At 43.1% G+C, this 21,574-nt stretch overlaps 3 protein-coding genes across 6 annotated transcripts; 2 read left to right on the top strand and 1 right to left on the bottom strand.

Annotated features, from left to right (window-relative positions):
* Positions 1 to 6,042: 6,042 nt before the first annotated feature.
* LOC130372228 (surfeit locus protein 1) lies at positions 6,043 to 8,762 on the bottom strand. 2 transcript variants are annotated; one of them, XM_056578092.1, is made up of 9 exons: positions 8,552 to 8,762; positions 8,353 to 8,419; positions 7,957 to 8,084; positions 7,734 to 7,816; positions 7,460 to 7,651; positions 7,216 to 7,288; positions 6,535 to 6,697; positions 6,297 to 6,378; positions 6,043 to 6,212 (listed from the first exon to the last, which is right to left on the bottom strand). In XM_056578092.1, the coding sequence occupies exons 1-9, from the start codon at positions 8,612 to 8,614 to the stop codon at positions 6,146 to 6,148; spliced, it is 918 nt and encodes a 305-aa protein (XP_056434067.1). In that variant the 5' UTR covers positions 8,615 to 8,762; the 3' UTR covers positions 6,043 to 6,145. The 2 variants fall into 2 exon arrangements, with proteins under 2 accessions (XP_056434067.1, XP_056434065.1); XM_056578090.1 differs by having other exon boundaries at positions 6,044 to 6,212; positions 7,957 to 8,093; positions 8,552 to 8,760.
* On the top strand, positions 8,721 to 11,513 carry surf6 (surfeit 6). Its single transcript, XM_056578086.1, has 4 exons — positions 8,721 to 8,938; positions 9,494 to 9,724; positions 9,810 to 9,892; positions 10,573 to 11,513. Exons 1-4 carry the CDS (start codon positions 8,845 to 8,847, stop codon positions 11,290 to 11,292), a joined length of 1,128 nt encoding a protein of 375 aa, XP_056434061.1. The 5' UTR covers positions 8,721 to 8,844; the 3' UTR covers positions 11,293 to 11,513.
* Positions 11,514 to 12,003: 490 nt separating this feature from the next.
* On the top strand, positions 12,004 to 17,955 carry kyat1 (kynurenine aminotransferase 1). Of its 3 annotated transcripts, XM_056578084.1 has the most exons (13): positions 12,004 to 12,107; positions 12,375 to 12,433; positions 12,637 to 12,784; positions 13,071 to 13,220; positions 13,466 to 13,552; positions 13,670 to 13,789; positions 14,435 to 14,555; positions 14,653 to 14,729; positions 14,848 to 14,937; positions 15,226 to 15,412; positions 15,598 to 15,674; positions 16,422 to 16,508; positions 17,104 to 17,955. In XM_056578084.1, the coding sequence occupies exons 2-13, from the start codon at positions 12,381 to 12,383 to the stop codon at positions 17,161 to 17,163; spliced, it is 1,257 nt and encodes a 418-aa protein (XP_056434059.1). In that variant the 5' UTR covers positions 12,004 to 12,107; positions 12,375 to 12,380; the 3' UTR covers positions 17,164 to 17,955. The 3 variants fall into 3 exon arrangements, with proteins under 3 accessions (XP_056434059.1, XP_056434060.1, XP_056434058.1); XM_056578085.1 differs by lacking the exons at positions 12,004 to 12,107; positions 12,375 to 12,433 and adding an exon at positions 12,440 to 12,552; XM_056578083.1 differs by lacking the exons at positions 12,004 to 12,107; positions 12,375 to 12,433 and having other exon boundaries at positions 12,559 to 12,784.
* The last annotated feature ends 3,619 nt before the right edge of the window (positions 17,956 to 21,574 follow it).

Here is a 21,574-nt window from a genome sequence, read left to right as displayed (position 1 = left end):
ATGTTCTCAACGATGACCAGTAAATCCATGTGTGGGCTATCTTTCCCTGGGATTAGGAGGAGCTCGGTTTGTTGAGGTTAAGCCTCAGGTGATGGGCAGTTGTCAAGGTGCTGACGTCCGCCAGACATTCCGATATGCGTGTTGCAATCAGGGCATTATCAGATGAGAGGAAAGAGAGAAAAAGCTGAGTGTCGTCAGCATAGCAGTGATAGGAAAAGCCATGTGATGTAATCACAGAGCCCAGAGATCTGTTATAGAGGGAGAACAGAAGAGGCCCCAGTACAGAGCCTTGAGGGACACCAGTTTCAAGTGTGCAAGGTTTGGACAAGGAGCCATTCCATGTTACTTGATAGGTGCGGTTCGTCAGGTAGGATGTGAACCAGGAAAGAGCAGATTCAGCAATGCCAAGTTCAGCAAGAGTGGCAAGGAGGATCTGGTGGTTCACCGTGTCAAATGCTGCGGACAGGTCGAGGAGAATGAGAACCGAAGAGAGGGATGAGGTTCTGGCAGCACGGAGGGACTCAGTCACCACAAGGAGAGCCGTCTCAGTGGAGTGTGCCTTCTTGAAGCCTGACTGGTGAGGGTCAAGTAGGTTGTTAGATGAGAGATAGGAGGACAGTTGGTTAGCCATGGCACGTTCCAGTGTTTTAGAGAGGAATGAAAGAAGAGATACCGGTCTGTAGTTTTGGATGTCAGTGGTATTAAGAGTTGGTTTTTTGAGGAGAGGCTTTATTCTTGAAAGACGCTGGAACAATGCCTGAGGTGAGGGAGGAGTTGATAAGTGAGGTGAGAAATGGCAGGATGTCGCTTGAGACATCCTGGAGGAAAGAGGAAGGGATAGCGTCAAGGGCGCAGGTGGCGGCATGGTTAGATGTTATTATTCTGTTGACCTTGTCTGAGGTGAGAGGGATAAATTGGGTTAAGACAGAGGAGGGGATGGGAGGAGGGAGGATGGAGGCAGGGATAAAAGAGGAGCTAATGTCCTTTACTTTCTGGGTAAAGTAGGTAACAAAGTCATCAGCAGTGAGGCAGGAAGGAGGTGGGGGTGAGGGAGGGGTGAGGGAGGGTTGAGGAGGGACGAGAACAGGGAAAACAGTTTCCTGGGGTTTGAGGCGGAGGAGTTAATTTTGGTCCGGTAGAAGGCATATTTGGTTGTTGACACAGTGGAGGTGAAATCAGAGAGAAGGAAAAGATAGTGAGATAGATCATTAGGACAGTCTGATCTCTTCCATTTCCTCTCAGCTGCTCGCAACTTTGTTCGACAAGTCCGCAGAGGTGCAGACAGCCAAGGGGGGGGGGGGGGGGGGGGGGGTGAAGATCATGCTGGTCTGGAGTGGAAGGGACAGAGGGAATCCAAGGAGGAGGAGAGGGAGGATAGCAGAGTGTCTGAAGTTTCCTTTGTAGATAGTTGAGAGAATCGTTCGATAGGAGGTAGTGAAGACAGAACAGTAGAGGCAAATGTAGAGGGAGAGAGGGATTTGAGGTTACGGCGGGTGGTGACAATGTGGGGACTAGAGAGGAGTGGGGGAGAGGATTTCAAGGGGAGAGAAAACAATATATCACTCTTAGTACAGCACAGTTCATACAACAAGTGCCAAGCACATACAATTAATAGGGTTACCCATTCCCTGTATACTACAAAGATAGCTAGGATAAGATGCTCTACGATATTAAGTACCATTTTAAATTCCAGGATGTACAACACACAATAAGTGCATTCATTAAGGGGCAGGACGTACAAACGTACGTGCGTTAGAGGGGTGTTTTTAGGAGAGTAAGGGATGAAAGGCATTGGTGCGTAAAGAGGGAGGCTATGCAGAGTTCAGGTGAACTCTGAGCCTCTTGCAGAGGCTGGTGAGCGTCTCTGCAGTCCTGAAATCTGCAGGGAGGTGAATGTCTGCTATGCGTTGAATGTCTGCTGAGTTTAGTGTTTTAGAAAAAAATAGTAACGTCTATTCTTCGTCGTTTGGGCTGAGGTCTACAGAGCAGTAGTGAAAGTAATGAGTGATTACGATTAATCTGTTATTTTGAAAAATGTACTACAGTCTTTACATTAAAAGTGAAAAAATGTATGTACCTTTTAAGGTTCATTTAGGCCTACTCGTTTTACACACATCCTCTTGATCAGATGGCCAACATTCTTTCCTCTCTCGTCTTCCCAGATCACATGGGCTAAACTCACCTGGGTTTGCTGTGAGTGTGAAATTAAACTGAACTCAACAAACAAGCAAACCGATTGGGATAGTATTGTTGTTGGTGTCTGTCTCCAAACAGAACGTTTCTGGGTTCAAACCCCGATGCCCACAGTTAACCATTTGAGGAGGTGGGCCCGGTCACGCAGCTGTCCATCAAACTTCCTGTCAATATTGTGAAGGCCATAAGGGCCTCAATGAAGCGTAGAGTAAATGTTGTTGAGATGTTTTCATACCCAGTGTGTGCAAAGCTGGCTGTGCAGGTCATTGCAGTCCTACTCAGCCCCTCCTCCTGTCCTGTCACAATTAATATAGTTGGTGAGTTTATTCATAATCAAACCGTGCATACACTCAGTGTCGTGGTGCCTGAATGAACAAATGTTGCTGTGATTAAGCTAAAACCATGTTACAGTGATTACACGAATGCAGCGTGTTAGCCTGAACCTGTGATATCAGTCATAGAACTTGATGAAAGATGTTTGAAACAACCCCAACGCTAAACTAAACTGCACTCCTGTCATGATTATTAGGTATCCACAAAGTGTCTGTGGTTACCTATTGTTATTCTAGGGTTTATGTATTATTATATTGGATTGGTAAAATCTCATCCCGATTGCCAAAAGGTGTTTTTTTTGATAATAGTTGTATCCCGGTAAACAGGTCTCCAAAAATGCGGTGCCATTTCTCCCATAGGGACCATTTCTGGAGTGAATTCTGATACGTGTTATTAAAGAGCAGGTAGTGGCATTTTGCTCAAGGAGGCCTACAGGTGGGCTGCAGACATGGGGTTCAAACCCAGAACCTTAACACATCGTTATTATTAAGGAAAATATTTGACCCGGCTGTCCAGTAAGTGTGTCTAAGTGTGTTTATCGATCAATTATAATTCACTTGTGTAAAATTGTTAATTGTAATAGTTTCGTATTATGAATGAACAAATTACAAGCCATTAATCACAGTACAACTCAAAAAACGTCGCTTTACTCTGTTGAGTTTTATTTTTTGGAATTATTATGGCAACTACTTGTTACTAACTATTTAATTGCTGCCACTAGAAACTACACAGTTTCTAGTAATAATTAAATGTACTACTAGTAAGGTACCAGCTAATATCATAGCCACTACTCTTTATCTACCCTACTATTATAGCTTATTCTATCCACTTTTATAGCCACTACTAGTAAGCTACTTTCTAGGTATCTACTACTCAATACTATTATAGCTACTACTAGTTATCTACTACTATCTACTATTATAGCTACTAGATCCTCTGTTTGTGCTTACAATGATAGTCACATTAATTAAGTTACTTAATGTACTGTCGGGCAGTTTGTTTACGGTTGTCACTTTACACACTTTATTTAATTTCATTGCTTTCTATTTGCATCGTGGAATTATTAATCTAGTGCACCAACAATCTCCATATGTAAAGGACATTGTATCAAGCCGGGTATAATGTCCTGTACCCAGCCCAACACACACAAGTGAAGCCCAAACAATGTGTGTGTTGGGCTTCACTTGACCGCAGTGATGTAAATAAATCTAAATGGACTTCATTATATAGCGCTTTTCTAATCATTGGCCACCCAAAGCACTTTACAATATTGCCTCACATTCACACACCGACGGCAGAGTCAACCATGCAAGGCGACAGCCAGCTCGTCGGGAGCTAACAGTCAGGGTTAGGCGCCTGGCTCAAGAACACCTCGACACTCAGCTAGGAGGAGCCGGGGATCGAACCAACAACCGTTGGTTCGAACAACAAAAGGTTACCAGTCGACCCAGTCGACCCGCTCTACCTCCTGAGCTACTGCCCCCCCCTATGTGGCTATGCGCTGCACAGCTCACAGATGTTCAGAGTATCTGGACTTTTTATTCAGAGTTGACTGATACTTTCCGAACAACCACATGCTCCTCATCACGATCACGCACGAACCAGTTTCACGATAAAAGCACCTTTCCAGTATTAACTGAGTGGCCACGAGTTCCAATTAAAATAGATAAAAACCACGGGGTACTCAGAACTAGGGCTGGGTATCACGAGGTACCCCACGATACGATACTATCACGATATTTTACCCACGATAACGATAATATCACGATACAGCGATTCTGCGATTATCGATATATTGCAAGAAATTTCACCCACGATACATCACGATATCTGTGTCACTGAAGAAATTCAGAATTTATTACAAAAACATTTTATGCAAAGTAACAGAAAATTAGAAAACAAAATAAATGCAGAAAACATTTCATTGCTTAGTTTCATTCGCTCTGTTTACAGTGGATGTATCGCAATGGCGAGGCGCACACAGCCTTTAGCCGTGTTCTGTAAATATTCTAGAACACACGGGAGTCCTGGAGCTCTATATCAAAATATTATCATATAGCCTACATAGATATCTATATCATATAATATATATTATAACCGCCAAAAAAGATGTGTGAGCCGATATTATGAATCTCAAACGACCGCGTTGGGTTCTCCGACGTTCCTGGTTCTTCAACGTCCTCATCAATGTGAAGTAGACTGAACCACGACAAGGAGGAGCAAGGGATTGTTCCCGGGCAGCGCTTAGGCACCTCCGCCTCCGGCGGTGGTCCCTCAGCGGGTCTCAAGCTGGAGACATTCGCCGCCAACAATGCCTTTCTCCTCCATGTCGTGGTTCATGTTCTTGAGGGAGTCAAAGCCAAAGTTCTTTCCCCCCAAATTCATTCTCGACCTTGGCTGAGATAACCCCCAATACGAGTCTCGTTGTAGAAATACCAGAGACGAGAGTCCGACAGAACGGTTATCCAAATAACAAGGAAGTGTATAACACTTGCGATACAGTCCTGGAGCTCTATATCTAAATAGTATCAGATAATACATAGAAATCTATATCATTTAATACATATTATCACAGCCAAAAGCGGTGTGCGCCTCCAGACGATATAATGAATCACAAACGACTTTGTCGGGGTCTGCGACGTCTCTGGTTCTTCCACTTTCACATCAACCTGAAGTCGACTGAACCGGGCGCTGCCTGCTGCCGGCTGCCCGCTGCCGGGCGATGGTGCCTCGCGGCAACCGGCGGCATGACGCAGTTCATGTACTTCAGCCAGTCAAAGCCAAAGTTCCTTTCTCCCAATTCCTTCTCAACCATGGCTGAGATAACATAACCCCCACAACAGTCTCGTTGTGGAAATACAAGACACGTCAAAGAACCGACACGAAACACTTGCGTTACAGTGTGTGTATTCACACAAACACACACACATGTGGCGCTCGCACGGTCGAGTCTCATTGGCGGGCCAACGTCTCTGGGCGGGCCAGGCAGAGTAAGGTGAGGAGCTGAGATTCCTGATGACGTCAAGAATACAGACATTCCAAATCAGCGCACTTGAGCCTCCGTTTTTTCAAAGGCGAGCAGAACAGCTAGTGCTCGTTTTACACCAAACGCAAGTTTTAGCAATTGGGGGACCATAGGCAGGCTAGGGGAATTCATATTTATGTTAGAAAACCTCATAAAGTGAGATGTTCATGTCATGGGACCTTTAAATATCGATATTTGACGTCAGCATATCGATAACGTCCCGCAAGACGAAATATCGCGATATGTCGCAGTATCGATATTTTGGCACACCCCTACTCAGAACCGGCCTGCGGGCCACATGTGGCCTGTATGATGCCAAGGTCTGAACTAGACTCAAGTTACTTTTCTTCAATGGCAAGAGACTCCTATATCGCACCTCTATATTGCTTGGGTCATCCTCTTTGAATCGGCATGCCTGTGGTTAATTGATGGACCACATTTGCTAATTCCTATTGCAGTGTTTTTTTTGTTAAAATAGGTAGGATGTAGGCTCATACAAACAGAGATTTAAAATGATTTATTAAATAATACATTGCAAAACATGGAATAAAGAAAATTAAATGTTACAAGAACAACTTCAGCATTTCTGTTGGATCAAAGCTTTATCCTCTTTATAAACTTTGCATACCACATGTAGGATGTTGCGGCACACAGACCATACCTAGGGAACCAAGCAGAAAGCAATTGTTAGTAATTCATTGCTCAACTTAACTGATTTCAGTTTTTATGCATTCAAGTTACTGACCATGTTGCAATGTACTGGATGTGCTCATTCCTTAGTGTGACTCTGGTCTGTCCTCCGATTGGTCCTCCAGGAGTGGTACTTGCTGCATGACAAAATATCAAGTATGAACTTACTATTGGCAAAAGCTAACAGAATATTAAACTAAATAATTCAATGTATTATATTTCATACCTGAGTATTGTACAACAGCCTTGTATAGAATATGTCAAATGTCATTTGTTATTCTTCGAAGACCTACCAAAGTCTGCATCGATGAAGATGGGCTGGGCTCCGACCACACTGGCCATGGCCTCCAGGTCACGGTAGTGCCAGCTGTTTCTCTCCACGTTGTTAGGCGGCACAAAAGGTTTGCGGACCTCAGTCAGCCTCACTACTCCTACTATTTCAACCTCACTCTCCGTCTATGGGAGGGAGGGATTATTAGTGTTGGCAATTACTGTAAATACAATTTCTGATACTGACAGCTGTTGATTAGGCTCTCCGATAATTAATAACCTCTTCCTTCAATAAACATCTATGAACTACATAGCTATACTTCGGATGAGTCTGAAAATTTGCTCATTATCAATACTATTATTATTTTGGGGCATGTCTGCCCCTTTTATGTAGTCGATTAAGAACAGATCTAGCGCTTAACATGAATTAGGAATCTGAATATTTGTAGCCTTCTAGTGTAACTGTATAGACAAAATATCAATATAATATCCACATGCAAGGGGACACTTCATGGAAAAGTTTCCATATTATCCACATCCATTCAGTTTCCATGCATTTCCAAGGCTGCTCACATGATTGTGGAACTAAACTACATTACACCGCTATTACACCTATGTGAAAGGGTTGATCAATCCTTTTTTCTGAATGCTTAGGGAGGATTACGGCCCTCTGTGGAAATAAGACATTAATTAGAGTAATTCACCTGTCCCTTCATCCTGGTCTCTGGCCTGATCTTCTTCTTGGGAACATACCCTCGGTTCACCAGGATGGTGATGCTAAAGTACATCAAGATTGACCATCAACGCAATCATTAGGTTTACTGACTAATTGACACATGGTTAATCGGAGGGTAGCATGCAACATGTAGTTTATCTTGTACCGGTACTGCATATTTAGGGCATATATATTACTTTCATTAAAACAATGATAGTGGAGTTGTCCGTTACCCCAGGTCAGTGCAGTGAAACGGTGCGATCACGTTGGCCCCCGTCTCCCCACTGGAGGACAGCTGGCCGGCTTCACGGGCCTCTTTCTCCGGGTCGACCGGTGAACGGGGCAGGATGTACAACTCCTTGGTGTGGTCGAACTGTCCACGCACCTTTACTCTCCTGTACTCCAGCCCGTTCAGCTCAAGGGGACTGTGGCCAGGAGATGATGGTCAAACACACGTTTAACACATGCTTCTGTAGGGATGGATGCATTTAGAAAGTATGAACTTACTCAATAGGAAGAGGAATCGGTTCAGAGGTGGTGAGGCGCCTCAGGTCTTCAATCAGTTTCATCTTCCACTGCCGTCGTTTGACCTGAAAATAATGTTCCATTAGCGAAGGGGTTTTAACTTGGTCCGCACCATGACAACCCACTACAGAAGTCATACCAACACCATGACAACCCACTACAGAAGTCATACCAACACCATGACGACCCACTACAGAGGTCCTACCTGCCAGGTTCCGAGGCCAAAGGTTGCGGTTGGGATGAGGAGGAGCATCCATTTGAGCAGAGTGTCCTCCCCTTTCACCGAGGCGGTGCCAGCCGTACAAAAACGGCGCCTTAAGCTAGTGCACGTACCTAAGAATACTTAACAAAATATCCAAGATTAGACAGTCATAATAGGAAGTCAATCAAAGATTACACCAATATTACCAGCTGGCCCAGGGTCACTAAACCAACCTTCTGTCTCATCAGGAACCTCACAGACTTATCGACTGAAGCTTGCTCGACATGACTAACGTTGATCTTAGTGAATCCAAAACCATGATGACATACAAAGAGGATGACCCAAGCTGTTCGTAGGTGTAATATTGAGCCTTCTATTGGCCAGAGGCTGATGGCTCACCGTGAGGAAGCTTCTGCTCGGTCTGCCTGGCGACATATTCCACCTTATTCAGGTGAATGCTACGGGTCTGGAAACACAAACACATTATTCCCCTGACAGAGAGAACTACATCGTCTCTATAAACGTGTTGTACGTTTCAATCCGACTTTAGACAACCATTAAGGTTGGATAACTTTCTGTGACATCTTCTCCTGCTTACCTTCTGGGTTAATGTCCTGAGCGCTGTGGTGGACCGGGCCACCGTGGACCTCAACGTGTTCATAGTGAAGGGATAGTGTCAAATATTTAAAGATAAGTGTCAGAGTCGAGGCTGGGTTCGATTATATAGCTCCATTGACCCACTACATAACAGTGGTGTATCAGAAATGGGGGACCATTTGAGTGTTACTACTTCCGGTTGAAGTTTCCCGGTCGGCAGGACCAGCACACGTGTGACATGCATCTAGTGAGATGTTCTGTAAAGTGAGTTAAGGCTAAACAACCACCGTAGACATGAGTAACCTGGCATCAAAAGACTCTTACATTCAGAAGTTGGCCAGTAAGATTTGTGCTCGGCAAGATCATGAACCAAGGAATTCAAAATTTGGTAAATATGCCTCCATTTATTTTAAAACCAATAAATACGTTTGTATCACGAGTTAAAACGTTATACAGGTTATAACTGCTTCAATATGTACACTATATCTCTATAGCAGTCCCTTTAACATTTATATAGGACGGTCTATGTTATGGTAGGCAAGGCATTTGACCATTGTATACAGTCTCTGATAACGTTAGTGGCACAAGCTATCTGGGTTTGTTTTGTTGGGTGCTGCTGAGCTGAGAATGTATCATTTCATCGACAGTCCATAACTATTCTGAATAAAACGCACTCCTTGCCATTATTTAAAAATTCCTTACAGTGTTCGACCAAAAGGGAGAACATAACTATGATTTGATCGTCAACTGAACTTGTGTGTCAGAAGCCAATGGACGATTCAATTAATGTTTTTATTTAATTCAATGACCAATTCGGTCAGATCTAAAATAAGGAAAATACATTTCGGTTGTTGCATCTCGGTCATAATCGTGTTGAAGTGATGATGATGTATGTATACAACGTCTCAAGCATCCTGAGTCCTGACCCTTTTTTTGTCTGTAGTTCATTTCAAGGGTGAAGGAGACGGTACTTCCAAGAACAGCAAGCGTAAACAGAAACGCCTAAATCAAAAAGCAGTCGGTGACAAGAAAGATGCGCAACAATCTAAACGGAAGTCTGTGTCCTCTCCTGATGCAAAGTCTACATCCTCCCCTGCCGCTACGGCTGCAACACAAACTAACGGATCCAAAATAGTTGCCAATGGGAAAACGGCGACAACACAGTTGCCAAAAGGTAACGGCAACACAAATTCTATTTGCAATTGTGCTGTTCCATGTTGCTCCTTTTTCAAACTGTGGTTGCATTTTGCCTCCTACAGGTGGGGGTGTCACCTCAGGTTTCTCTACAGTAGATCTTCTTCGCAAGAGACTACATGAAAAGATTGAAGAGTCTAAAGGACAGGTATGGAGTGCACAAGTGGGGCTATTTGAGGGTATTTTGCTCCTAATAACTCCAGTGAGTCAACGAAACATCGATTTAACTAGTCTTAATCTTTTAAATTGGATAACAAACACATCTAAAAGAGGTAACAAAGAGTTCAGACTCTGCATAGCCACCCCCTCACACCCCTCCTGCTTATTGTATGTTGTACGTCCTGGCACTTAATGTATTTCATACTAAGGTATAGTCCTTAGTTGTGTAGCATCTTATCCTAGCTATCTTTGTTGTATACAGGGAATGGGTTAACCTTGCGATTGTTAGTGCTCGGCAGTTGGTTCTATGAATATCCCTGCTGTATAGACAGTGATATTTTGTTTCACCTTCTTCTGACAAATACTACTTACTTATTGTAAGTCGCTTTGGATAAAAGGGTCTGCTAAATGTAATAAAAGGTGACATGGTATTTCTTTTGTTACCGATTACATATTTTTTCCGTCCCTAGCTGGTAAAATCCTTTAGATTCACTGCAGGCCTTCTGGATATAGTATAACCGCAAAAACATAAAATGTTACCAAATATAACGATGAGGTAAATAGCTAATAACAGAAGTACAATATGTGGTAGCATCTGAATACCGGCACAAAAGAGTTTCCCAGCCACCGTCCTCTGGACACTGACCTTAAACTGCAAACTGTTTCCAGGGAACTCAGGACTCGCTTTCAGAGGCTGTCCAGGCCAAGCGGGCCAAGAGAAAGCTGGAGAGGGAGCGCAAGAAACGCAAGCGAAAGGAGTTCCTGGTGAAGAGGCTGGCAGAGAAGGCGGGCGAGGAGCTGGCCCAGCAGATCAAAGATGAGGAGAACTCCGCCGCCGCCGCCCCGGCCCCCGCCCCCGCTCCCCCCGCCGCAAACAAGCGGGACGAGACGGCCATCCTCTTCAACACGGTGGAGACGGTGGACGAGGTCTACATGGACAAGATGACCAAGAAGAAGATCAAGAAGAAGCTGGTGAAGGGAGAGCTGACGCCGCTGACCGGCCGCAACTACAAGCAGCTGCTGGGGCGCGTGGAGGCGCGCAAGGCCAAGCTGGAGGACCTGCGGGCCACGGACGAGGGCAAGGCCCGCGCCATGGAGGAGAAGATGAAGTGGACCAACGTGCTGTACAAGGCCGAGGGCCTGCGGATCAAGGACGACGAGGGCATGCTGCGCACCTCGCTGAAGAAGAAGGAGAAGAGCCAGGAGACGAAGCAGCGGCGCTGGGACACGCGCAAGACCAACGTGGACGACAAGATGCAGCGGCGGCAGGACAAGCGGCGCAGGAACCTCCAGAAACAGAAGAGCGCCAACGTGGAGAAGAAGAAGGACCGGGCCCGGAAGAAGGGCCGAGTGCTCCCCGGGGACCTGAAGAAGGTGTCGTTGAAGTGAACGGACATTAACTTTGAACTGTCTGACATGGGTATGGAAAGGCACCAGATATATTACGAGAGGCAGTTAAATGAATGAAATGTGTGCCTGTCTGCAAACCATTGTTTTTGTCTTGTTCAAGAATGGTTGAGTTGGTCATTTTTTTACTTTCTATCTCCATGCCTCTTCTATCCAAAAGTACCTTCTGCTGTATTGAGTAGAAAATAAATGTTATTTTAACATTGTCTATAATTTTTCTGACTAATATGAATTTCTCACACAATGAAGAATTTCACTTGTGTGAAATCGGCAGACTCTCAAACAATTTTTTTTCCAAACTGGGAAAGAGGAGAGGATTTCAGTTGAATGGAAAACATAAACTTTGACCCCACACTGAAATATGTCTTATGCTCCCGCTCTTTAGACCTAACCCCATATCATAAAAAAGTAACACATTAACAACCAAGAACCAATGCAGAAAAGCGTACCCATGCAAACATTATTTAATTATTTCATCACTCAGTATTGTTTTTTCTTCAATGTGGAAGTTATATATATATACTCATGTGTAAATGATAGTCTTAAATAACTCTTGCAATGGATTAAACCCATTAAATGTGCTCTGTCTTAACCATAAATATTCCTCACTGCACCGACAGCAACACTTGTTGCGCTTCACCGTCTTGACCCGTTCTTGAGACTATGTTGGCCCCGCCCATACAGGAAGTGTGTGAAACTTCCAGCATGCGACGGTCAAGGGTCGCAGTTCTGAACTTTATTATGTCCATGGTTCTGAAGGAAGACGAATTTGGTTTTGACTGGTCTACTGCAAACTGGTATTTATTCCGTACGAATAGTGCATTAAAGGGGTGACCATTTAAAAATGGAAGGAACCATTTGCATGCCCAGCAGATATGTCCGACCCGTTAGTATAATGATGAGAATAACTTAATAACAATAACACGTCTGTACTGTATCGGATAATAACTATAACAGGTCTGTAATTAATCGGAATGTAAATGCCTTGATCGTATGTCAAATAAGTGATGTGCCTTTCAGTATAATAAAGAAGAACAATACTCAAATCTATCTCTTTTTGTCAGATTATCATGTCACGCCAAATGCATGCGCGCAGATTGGATGGCATCGACAAGAATATATGGTGAGTCCACTGACAGGGTTTAGGACATGTCCATGTTTAGGACCTGTGTGCATGAAACAAGAATATGGTGAGTCCACTGACTAGGTTTAGGACCTGTGTCCATGAAACAAGAATATATGGTGAGTTCAGTGAAAGTTCACCATGTATGGATGTCTACCCTCTCCCAACGGTGTCTCTCCTCCCCGCCATCGTATCTTTAATAGGGTTGAGTTCACGCAGTTAGCGGCTGACTACCAGGCCGTTAACCTGGGACAGGGCTTCCCTGACTTTGCCCCTCCCAAGTTCCTCCAAGAGGCTTTCTGTAAAGCAGTGAGTGGGGGCGGCTTGATGCACCAGTACACCCGTGCCTTTGTAAGTCGTTTTTCAAAAACACGCAATACGCTTGTTTTTTAACAAACGTTGATTCATATTTCCAGAAAATGTAACAATTAAATATAAACCTAAATAAAGTTTAATCCTGCAATATCCTACTTTCTATTGCAACTATTTACTCCATGAAAAATATCCAAACTAGAAAGTTCTCTATAACTGCAGCTACAACTCAAACCACTAGAGGCTGCTAATGGAAAACCTGCTTAGTAAGGGTTTCTATTATTATTATTTATTTACTGTATGCGTCATTATTTTCACTGCGAAGGGCCACCCCTCTCTTGTCACAATCCTGGCTCAATTATTCGGGCGCCTGGTGGGACATGAGATCCAGCCCCTGGAAGACGTGCTGGTCACGATCGGGGCGTACCAGGCCCTGTTCTGCACATTTCAAGCTCTGGTGGACGAAGGAGACGAGGTAAGCAGATATAAGCGGTGTCCTCATGTCAAGCTTCCCTAGGGAACCTTGACATGAACCTACCTTAGGTTCCTAAGGGACATGCAGTTGGAGTTTTGGAAAGTGTGTTCAGTAAAATGGTCATTAGCTTACAATATTTTACTTTCTAGGTCAACAAATAAAGAATAATAATAATAAGCAAAAACCATACAGATGACTGAATTCATTAAGTAATGCATGAGGCTTCAATGCATGTTGTCTTTCAGGTTATAATTATTGAGCCATTTTTTGATTGCTACAAACCAATGGTAAAGATGGCGGGAGGGAAGCAGGTCTATGTGCCTCTGAGGCCAGTAAGGAGCATTTTCTTATTTCCTTATTCAATCAAAAAATCATATACGTATATTTGCACTATTAGATGGATGGAACCCATTTTTGGTTGATTGTTAACCAAAATTGGTTGATTTCAGAGGGGCGGGAGCAGCCTGTCGAGTGGGGATTGGGTGCTTTGCGCTGAGGAGCTGGCCAGTAAATTCACAGCAAAAACAAAAGCCATTGTTATTAACACCCCGAACAACCCAACCGGCAAGGTAAGGAGCTCAAAATGAACCTTCACAGATTAGCTTAGATGCATTGGTGGTTATTCTAAAACAGTTGGATAATGTCAGTACACAACTCCACAATAAATTAGAGAATATTTCTAGTTATTTATAAACATTTTAATGTGAAAAGATAACATCTGTTAGCCTTTTTTTCTCATTGGTTTTTGTTGATGTAGCGGGGTTCACTCTGCGTTGTGTGACGACCGGGTAGATGATGTCATATTTATTATCGTCAGTCTAAATTTTCTCATTCAAAGTCAGGAAACAGAGAGAACAGAAACGCATTTTGTGTACACTAGTACAATGAGAGTGACACCATCATATTTACATAGTCATTTACCAAAAAAGTAGCACAGGAATGCATACCTATTCATTAAAAGTCAGGAAACATAGAGAGCAAATTAGCCCATTGCTAAACTTTCCATAATTTGGCCACTCTGATCCTTCAAAATAAGAGACCACTGCATACCTAGTAGGGTGGCTCAAAACAAGAGTCTCTATTTGCAATCTAACGCAACAACATCACAATGCTACACTGACACATATCTGATAATAACGTAGTGGAGTCCAGCTCAATACAGAGTGTGTAAACTTGAGTGAAAACACAGGTTGGTTGTGGTCCCCTACCCTCAGGTGTACAAGACAGAGGAGCTGCAGGTGATCGCGGACCTGTGCATCAAGCACGACGTGGTGTGCATCAGCGACGAGGTGTACGAGTGGCTCACCTATGATGGAGCCAAGCACGTGAAAATAGGTTTGATTCAGCAGGCCCATTATCAGAAGACAGGGCTATGAATAAATGTAGCATTGTTAACAAAAACCAACTGCCTGATTTGTGCTTCTATACACAGCCAGCCTTGCTGGTATGTGGGAACGCACAGTTACGATCGGCAGCGCGGGGAAGACATTCAGTGCTACTGGGTTGAAGGTATTGATATTATTTTGGTGTGTTTCTGTAACTTGTTTTAAACAAGCACTATATGGTCACAGTACCCTGATTAACGATTTCTTCTTTGTGTGATTTCTATTTATTTCTATGTTTTCAGGTTGGCTGGGCTATAGGTCCCAGTCACCTCATTAAACATTTGAAAACAGTCCATCAGAACTCTATTTACCACTGTCCCACTGCAGCCCAGGTAAGCACAACCCTTCCTTTCTTGGAATGCTTGTTTTCAGTTGTCTTGTCAAGATGACTTTTTAGTGCAGGGCTTTTTCTTTTTCATTCAGTACTTAGAGTTGGAGTTATACAAATGCCCTTTATTGAGATATGTCAACAGGAGTTGTTTTAAACTAATATTTAAAAACTTTTATAAATAATTTTTAGGCCATTTTCACACCGTCGGTATATCACATATTTTAGGGAAACTCGTGTGATGTTCATGACCTCAGCTCCACTGTTGGCCCTGACTGTGCGTTGTGGACAGGTGGCGGTGGCGGAGGGCTTACAGACCGAGTACGACCGCCTGGGCCATCCAGAGAGCTACTTCCAGCAGCTGCCCACGCTGTTCACCCACAAGCGGAACAAGCTGGCGGCCTGCCTGGAGAGCGCGGGCTTGCGGCCCACACTCCCAGAGGGGGGCTACTTCATGATCGCCGACATCTCCTCTGTCTGTTAGTCCTTTTTGCTATGATGTGCTAAGTTGAGCAAAAGTTCCGCGTGCATACATTTTTACTATTTATAATTCTGTGATCCCTCAGATTGACATGGAAGTCATTGGAACATGATCGCCGTCTGCTTCGGTTTGTCTTTCCAGCTAAAGTCATACATGTAACCAATGCAAATTGTTTTTGAACAGCGTTTGACTCAGATGATTCAATCTCCCAGGATGAGCCCCTCGACTACAGATTTGTTAAGTGGCTGATCAAGAAAAAGGTAAGGAATCAATTAAAGCGTTACCTGATTTATTTTTCATTCCGCAGCATTAAATCCCCATTATTCTACTTCATTAATGAATGCTCGATTCTGATTGGCTGGGAGGGGTGCATTAATCCGGCATATTGCCCGCTGACTTTTCGGTTCTACTTGCTGCTGACTGAGCACAGTAGATCAATACGCCGCTTGTATCGTTTTCTATCGCAATAATTTTGTTATAGCCTACATTTATTGCAAATAAAAATTATTTGGAATAAGGAGTGCATGTTTGATCGATCGTCATTAATGCTGACTTGATACGAATGTAGCAACTACATTATTAAACTAGTGATCAGATGCAGCCTTGTGTGGTTGCTATAGAAACGAGTTACCTACAGCTGAGCTAACGTTATTCACCGTACTTCTAAAGGGAACTACTTTTCGAGGGAGATGAACTTAAACAGAGTAAACATTTAATAAGCATGCAATACGAATAAGAAAAAGGCTAATTATTAAAGTATTTGAATTGTTTTATTATGTTGGCCGGCGAGAAGTAGAATAAACTGAATAATCACCTCAAGGCAGGGCAATAAACAGTATGATATGCCCGGCTCGTGGAAGGTAAGCCGTCCACGAGCCGGGCATATCAAATTGTTTATTGCCCTGCCTCTCGTGATTATTCCTTACTTATTTATCTCTTTAGGTTCAATAGGCTTTTCCTGGGATTTGAGGTTGTCCCTCTTGCTCTTTGTCTCCCTCTCACTGTAGGGTCTGGCCGCCATCCCTGTATCTGCTTTCTACAGCCCTGAGCATGGCAAGGAGGTTCAGAACTACGTACGATTCTGCTTCACTAAGGTACTGTAATGGGAAAATTATATTTCACATTTCATATTTCACTGCCCTTGGTTTGTATGAGCCTTTGACCCTTGACCCCCTTGTGAAGGTCGAGGAGAAAGGGCTCCAACTGATAAGGCACCGCTACGTCTCCCTCTGATACGCACATGAGGAGATCCATCTATTATTGAGTACCATCTGGTTAACGATACTATAGTTTTATTGGAGATCGCATCTGTTCTCAGCATCCTGAGACCTGTCTGCCGCTGTATGAGAAGTCTTTGCTTTGGCCGATGCATGGGACTTCTCCTTGCGGAGCTCTTAGAGAGACGCAGGGCAAACTCCCATCTGAGGCCTTTGATTATGTATACGTTTGTTGTATGCTTGTTGTATATTTGTTGCATGTTATTCTATTTTTATTACTTAAATAAATTAGCCTAATTGTTATGAGCTTGGATTACTCTTTATTCTTAAACAGTGTACACAGAACGATTGACGTTGTCCATAATCCCACCCCAGTACCTGTGCCAAAATGAAAGTCTTGCTTGGTCCCTCTTGCCTTCCGTCTTTTTCTCAATCAATTCTCATATTTTTTATTCTGCTCCTATTGCTAAAGGAGGACTCAACGTTGAATGCTGCCGAAGACATCTTGAAAAAGTGGGCTAGTGAAAAGTGAACTGTCAACATGTGAGGCATCCCCGAGCGCTGTGTTTTATTGACGTTGTTGAGCAACATGGTGTCTGATTCACTACAGCCTTCAGGAGTCTGTCCTTTATCTTTTAGATCCGTAGTTATCATTGTGCGGCTTGCCAAACTGGGCAGGTTTATTATAAGGTTTATTTTCTTGGTTTATCTTGGACATTATCTTTGTCTCTCTTTAGCTTATCAATATTTTTTATCTGAGCAAAATTAGAGCGACAGTTTCTGATGTATAAAATAAATGGTATTGAAGATCTTAAATGTTGAATCGTTTTGTCAGAAAATCGTGATTTGTTTCTTTAGGTGGATAAATGATAAGTAATTTCTGTCTGTATGTTTCACATTCTGGTGGCTATGTAACCTCGATGCCTCAGCCTTTCCAGTGGATCTGTCCAACTGATCTCATCTTAGAATCTGGAATAACCCCTTGAGATATAACTGTAGCCACTCATGGCCAAAGACGAACTGGATACTGGAATATTTCAGTGTATGACTTCTCAAGAATAAATGGTGCAATATTGGGTCTTGGCTCACTCCCATAGAATGTTTATTTTGTGTTGCAAGCACTTTGTTTTTAACTGCTGCACTGATTTATGGGTAGGAAGGATCACAAAATCAAAGTGTTGATGGTCAATGTTGAATTCCTGGTAACAAAGATGTTATTGATCTGAGCCATGCAAAAACTGCATACATAATTAATTAAGTTGTGAATTGTTTCTGTCTGAGTTTCGAAATATTAAACCCAAGCCCAACCTATTAAAAAGGTCTTATATTATGTGTCTGTGTGCGTGCCCGTCCAGCTCTCTGTCCTTCCGTCCCCCCAAACAATCTTTTTGTAAAGGAGGATAATAACTACTAACCTGTATTTGACCCCCATCTGATAATATCAACTCGTAAGTGTGCTTTGTTTGACTTCAAATTTGAATCATTTGAATCAAGCCTACAAATCAACAGTCAAATTATTTAGTAAGACCTAAGAAAAAATTATAAGACTGCAATATAGCGGTTATTATTCTTAGAAACTGTATCGGCAACAGCAGAAACGGCATAAGGTTTAATTGCACACCCCCACCGAACCTAGACCGTATCTTGTCTAGTTAATGAGCAGCGTGCAGCTTATATTATTCATGCGCCGTACCGTGCCATACCGTGACGTACCGTACTGTACTGTACCATACCGTGCCATACTGTTCGGTATTGTACAGTGCCATACCGGGCAGTACCATACCACGACATACCGTACTGTACCGTACCGTGCTGTACCGTACTTTACCATACCGTACCGTTCTGTACCATGCTGTACCGTACCGTACTGTACCACGCCGTACCATAACGTACCGTACTGTACTGTACCGTGTTGTACCATACCGCAACGTACCACATCATACTGTACCGTGATGTACGATACCATACCGCACCATACCGTACCGTACCATACCGCACCGTACTGTACCACTTAGCGCCGTACCGTACCTGCTGTTCGGAGAAGATGTCTCTCAAATTGAAGGAGTTTATGTCTAAAAAAACACCAAAGAATGTATGTCCTTTGTATGTGACGCATCGCCACGCGTGCAGAGCAGGGCTTGAGTCTCAACAGTGTATCCTTTAGTATCAGTTTGTTCCTATAATGGAGAACTAGGCCCCTGCGCGTGGCTCTTCTTCGAGGAGAGGAAGCTCAGGTATAATGAGGCTTTGCTTCATTTTTCACGCATTTAGCAAATAACCTCCAAACTGGTTATTACAAATTTAAATGTCCCTATTCACAGATATACATTTAGAAATATATGTTTAATCTAAATCCTAAATCTAAATCTAACAGAAATGCCAATTCTCATAAGTTTACTAATAAATTCTGACCCCTAATCACATTTCGAGGAGAGGACAATTAGCACATCTGTTGTATTTAGGATTTGGATATTAGATTTAGCATTTACATTTAGGATATGGATTTCAATATCTAAGATTTAGCATTTCATTTGGATTTGGATTTAGGATTTGGATTTATATATAAATATTTAGATGTATAAACTAAATCTATAAGATTTAGCTTCAGATTAAGTATTTCGATTTAGGATTTCGATTTAGATATTAATCTAGATTTCGATTTAGTGTTTCGATTTAAGATTTCGATTTAACAGATGGTTCTAATTGTTTATATGTTGGAAAAAGTGACAGCAAAATTGCAGTGCAGTTTTGGAGGGGTGTTAATTTGCTTAAACTGTGAAAATGAAGCAAAGCTCGAGTTTGGAAGTGAAGCATGTATTCGAGCAGCAAAAGTTTAAAAACGCCCTCCCATAATAGGTTATACATTATTTAAAAATGATAAACCAACCCAGTTCAAATCAAACAAAATAAAATAAAATAAATTAAAATAAATAACTTCGCCACTCTATTTCTGTGGTACGGACCTCTGTTTCAAAGTAAAAGCACATCTGGGTTTGTCCCTTTGTGGGCTCTTATTTTGACACGAGGAGTCATGACCCGGATAGAAAAGGATTTCACGTGTTGCAGCATGTAAACATGTCGGACGGCAGCACACCGAAGAGAGCCAAAGTTGAAATAACCCAGGTATTGTACTTCTGCTGCGTTATTCTAGTTGTGTTTTAATATGAGATTCCTCTCTTTGGACACTAATGCGAACCGGTGTGTTCTTACAGAACCATGACAAGGTGGACTGGAGGAAGAAGAAGGCGGAACGTGAGTAATGTTTCGCTGCACTGTGTACCGGTCCTCATGTGGAGGACATCATCCGGGTTGACCTGCGGCCGCCAGGACATGCAGGCATCATCACCTCCTCTCTTACCTATTCATCACCTATAACCACCTCCTCTCTTCTAGAACCTCTTCGAGGAGTCCCTTTTCTGAGCTAATTTTCTGATCTTTAGGACACCATTTCTACACCATTTGTTTACCACGAATGCAACCGCGAAACAATAATGATAATATTATCATCGCCTCAAATACTTTCAATACAAATCAAAGAAGTGATAAGGAGTTGAACCAAAGACAGTTTTTTACCATAAGCTATTTTTGTAGACAGCGCCACCGCGTGACTTGAATGGGATGAAGCTGAATAATGTATTCATCTCTGAATGTTTGACCACCCACACCAATCAGAGTTTAATAACGCCTCATTGTTTTGATGATTCCAGTGCAAGAGGCCAAGAAGCAGAGGAAAGAGGCCAAGCTCATAAAACAATTAGAAAAACAGAAACAGTCAGAGACCGAGGCAGCTGAGAAGGAGGAGCCGCTGCCACAAAGCCGCTCAAGTCGAGGTACCCCCTGTTTTACTGATCCTCCTCTCTCTTAGCCTTTCTGTTTAGAGTTCTTTAATCTTTGTATTTATTGCATGAAATGTTGGCCAACGCTGATCCCTGGTGGCATTAATAATGTGAGGCTGATGCCTTTCAGGTTGCGGGTACACGGTGAGCGTGGCCCTGCCCGGCTCGGTCCTGGACAACGCCCAGTCCACAGAGCTCCGCACCTACCTGGCCGGGCAGATCGCCAGGGCCTGCGTGGTGTTCTGCATCGACGAGATCATCATCTTTGAGGAGCATGGGGAGGATGTCCAGTAGGTCACCGGTTGCATAGTGACTTCCTCTGTTCTGTTTTAAGACAAAAATCAATGCAAGTGTGTGCAAGTGTCATCTTGCTGTTTTTCTAACAGAAGCGTCGAAGGAGACTACAGGGGGGTTGGGAAGAAGGGGAATGCATGCATTCAGCTGGCAAGGATCCTGCAATACCTAGAATGCCCACAGTAAGTCATTATTGTTCCATCTATTATGAGCACCACTTAATTGATCAACTGTTTAAATGGTGAAAGCTCAACGCCTCGCTTCTCTCCAGGTATCTGCGGAAATGTTTCTTTCCGAAGCATCAAGATCTACAATATGCTGGTGAGTTCGACTTATAAAAAGAACATTCTTTCTTATTATGTTGGGGTTTAAATGTGGGCACATAACTGGGATGTTTATTTTTTTTGAACTGTGATTATCGTCCGATAGGTCTGCTGAACCCACTGGACATCCCCCATCACATGAGGGTGGACGAGGAGGCGGAGTACCGCGAGGGCATCATCCTTGACCGGCCCACCAAGCCAGGCAAAGGCTCTCTGGTCAACTGTGGCATGTGGAAGGTCACCTTTTTCATTCATGTTTTTTGATTGCATCAAACATGATCTTCTGCCTTTTTCTCAGTGAATATGAAACCTAACCATCATATCTGATCATGTTTCCTACAGGAGGTGCAAATCGACAAAAAGCTGCAAACAGGGCTCAGAGTTACGGTACACCTCAATAAGAAGCAGAAAGAAGGTATAGAATTCTATCCTAGCTTTTTACAATGTTTTGAATAAAATAAATGATAATGATTCATGGTTCCAACATTCA

The sequence above is a fragment of the Gadus chalcogrammus genome, chromosome 19 (genome assembly GCF_026213295.1).
Source record: "Gadus chalcogrammus isolate NIFS_2021 chromosome 19, NIFS_Gcha_1.0, whole genome shotgun sequence".
Lineage (NCBI taxonomy): Eukaryota > Metazoa > Chordata > Actinopteri > Gadiformes > Gadidae > Gadus > Gadus chalcogrammus.
The sequence above is the reverse complement of the archived record's forward strand: the minus strand, read 5'-3'. Positions and strand labels throughout refer to the sequence as shown.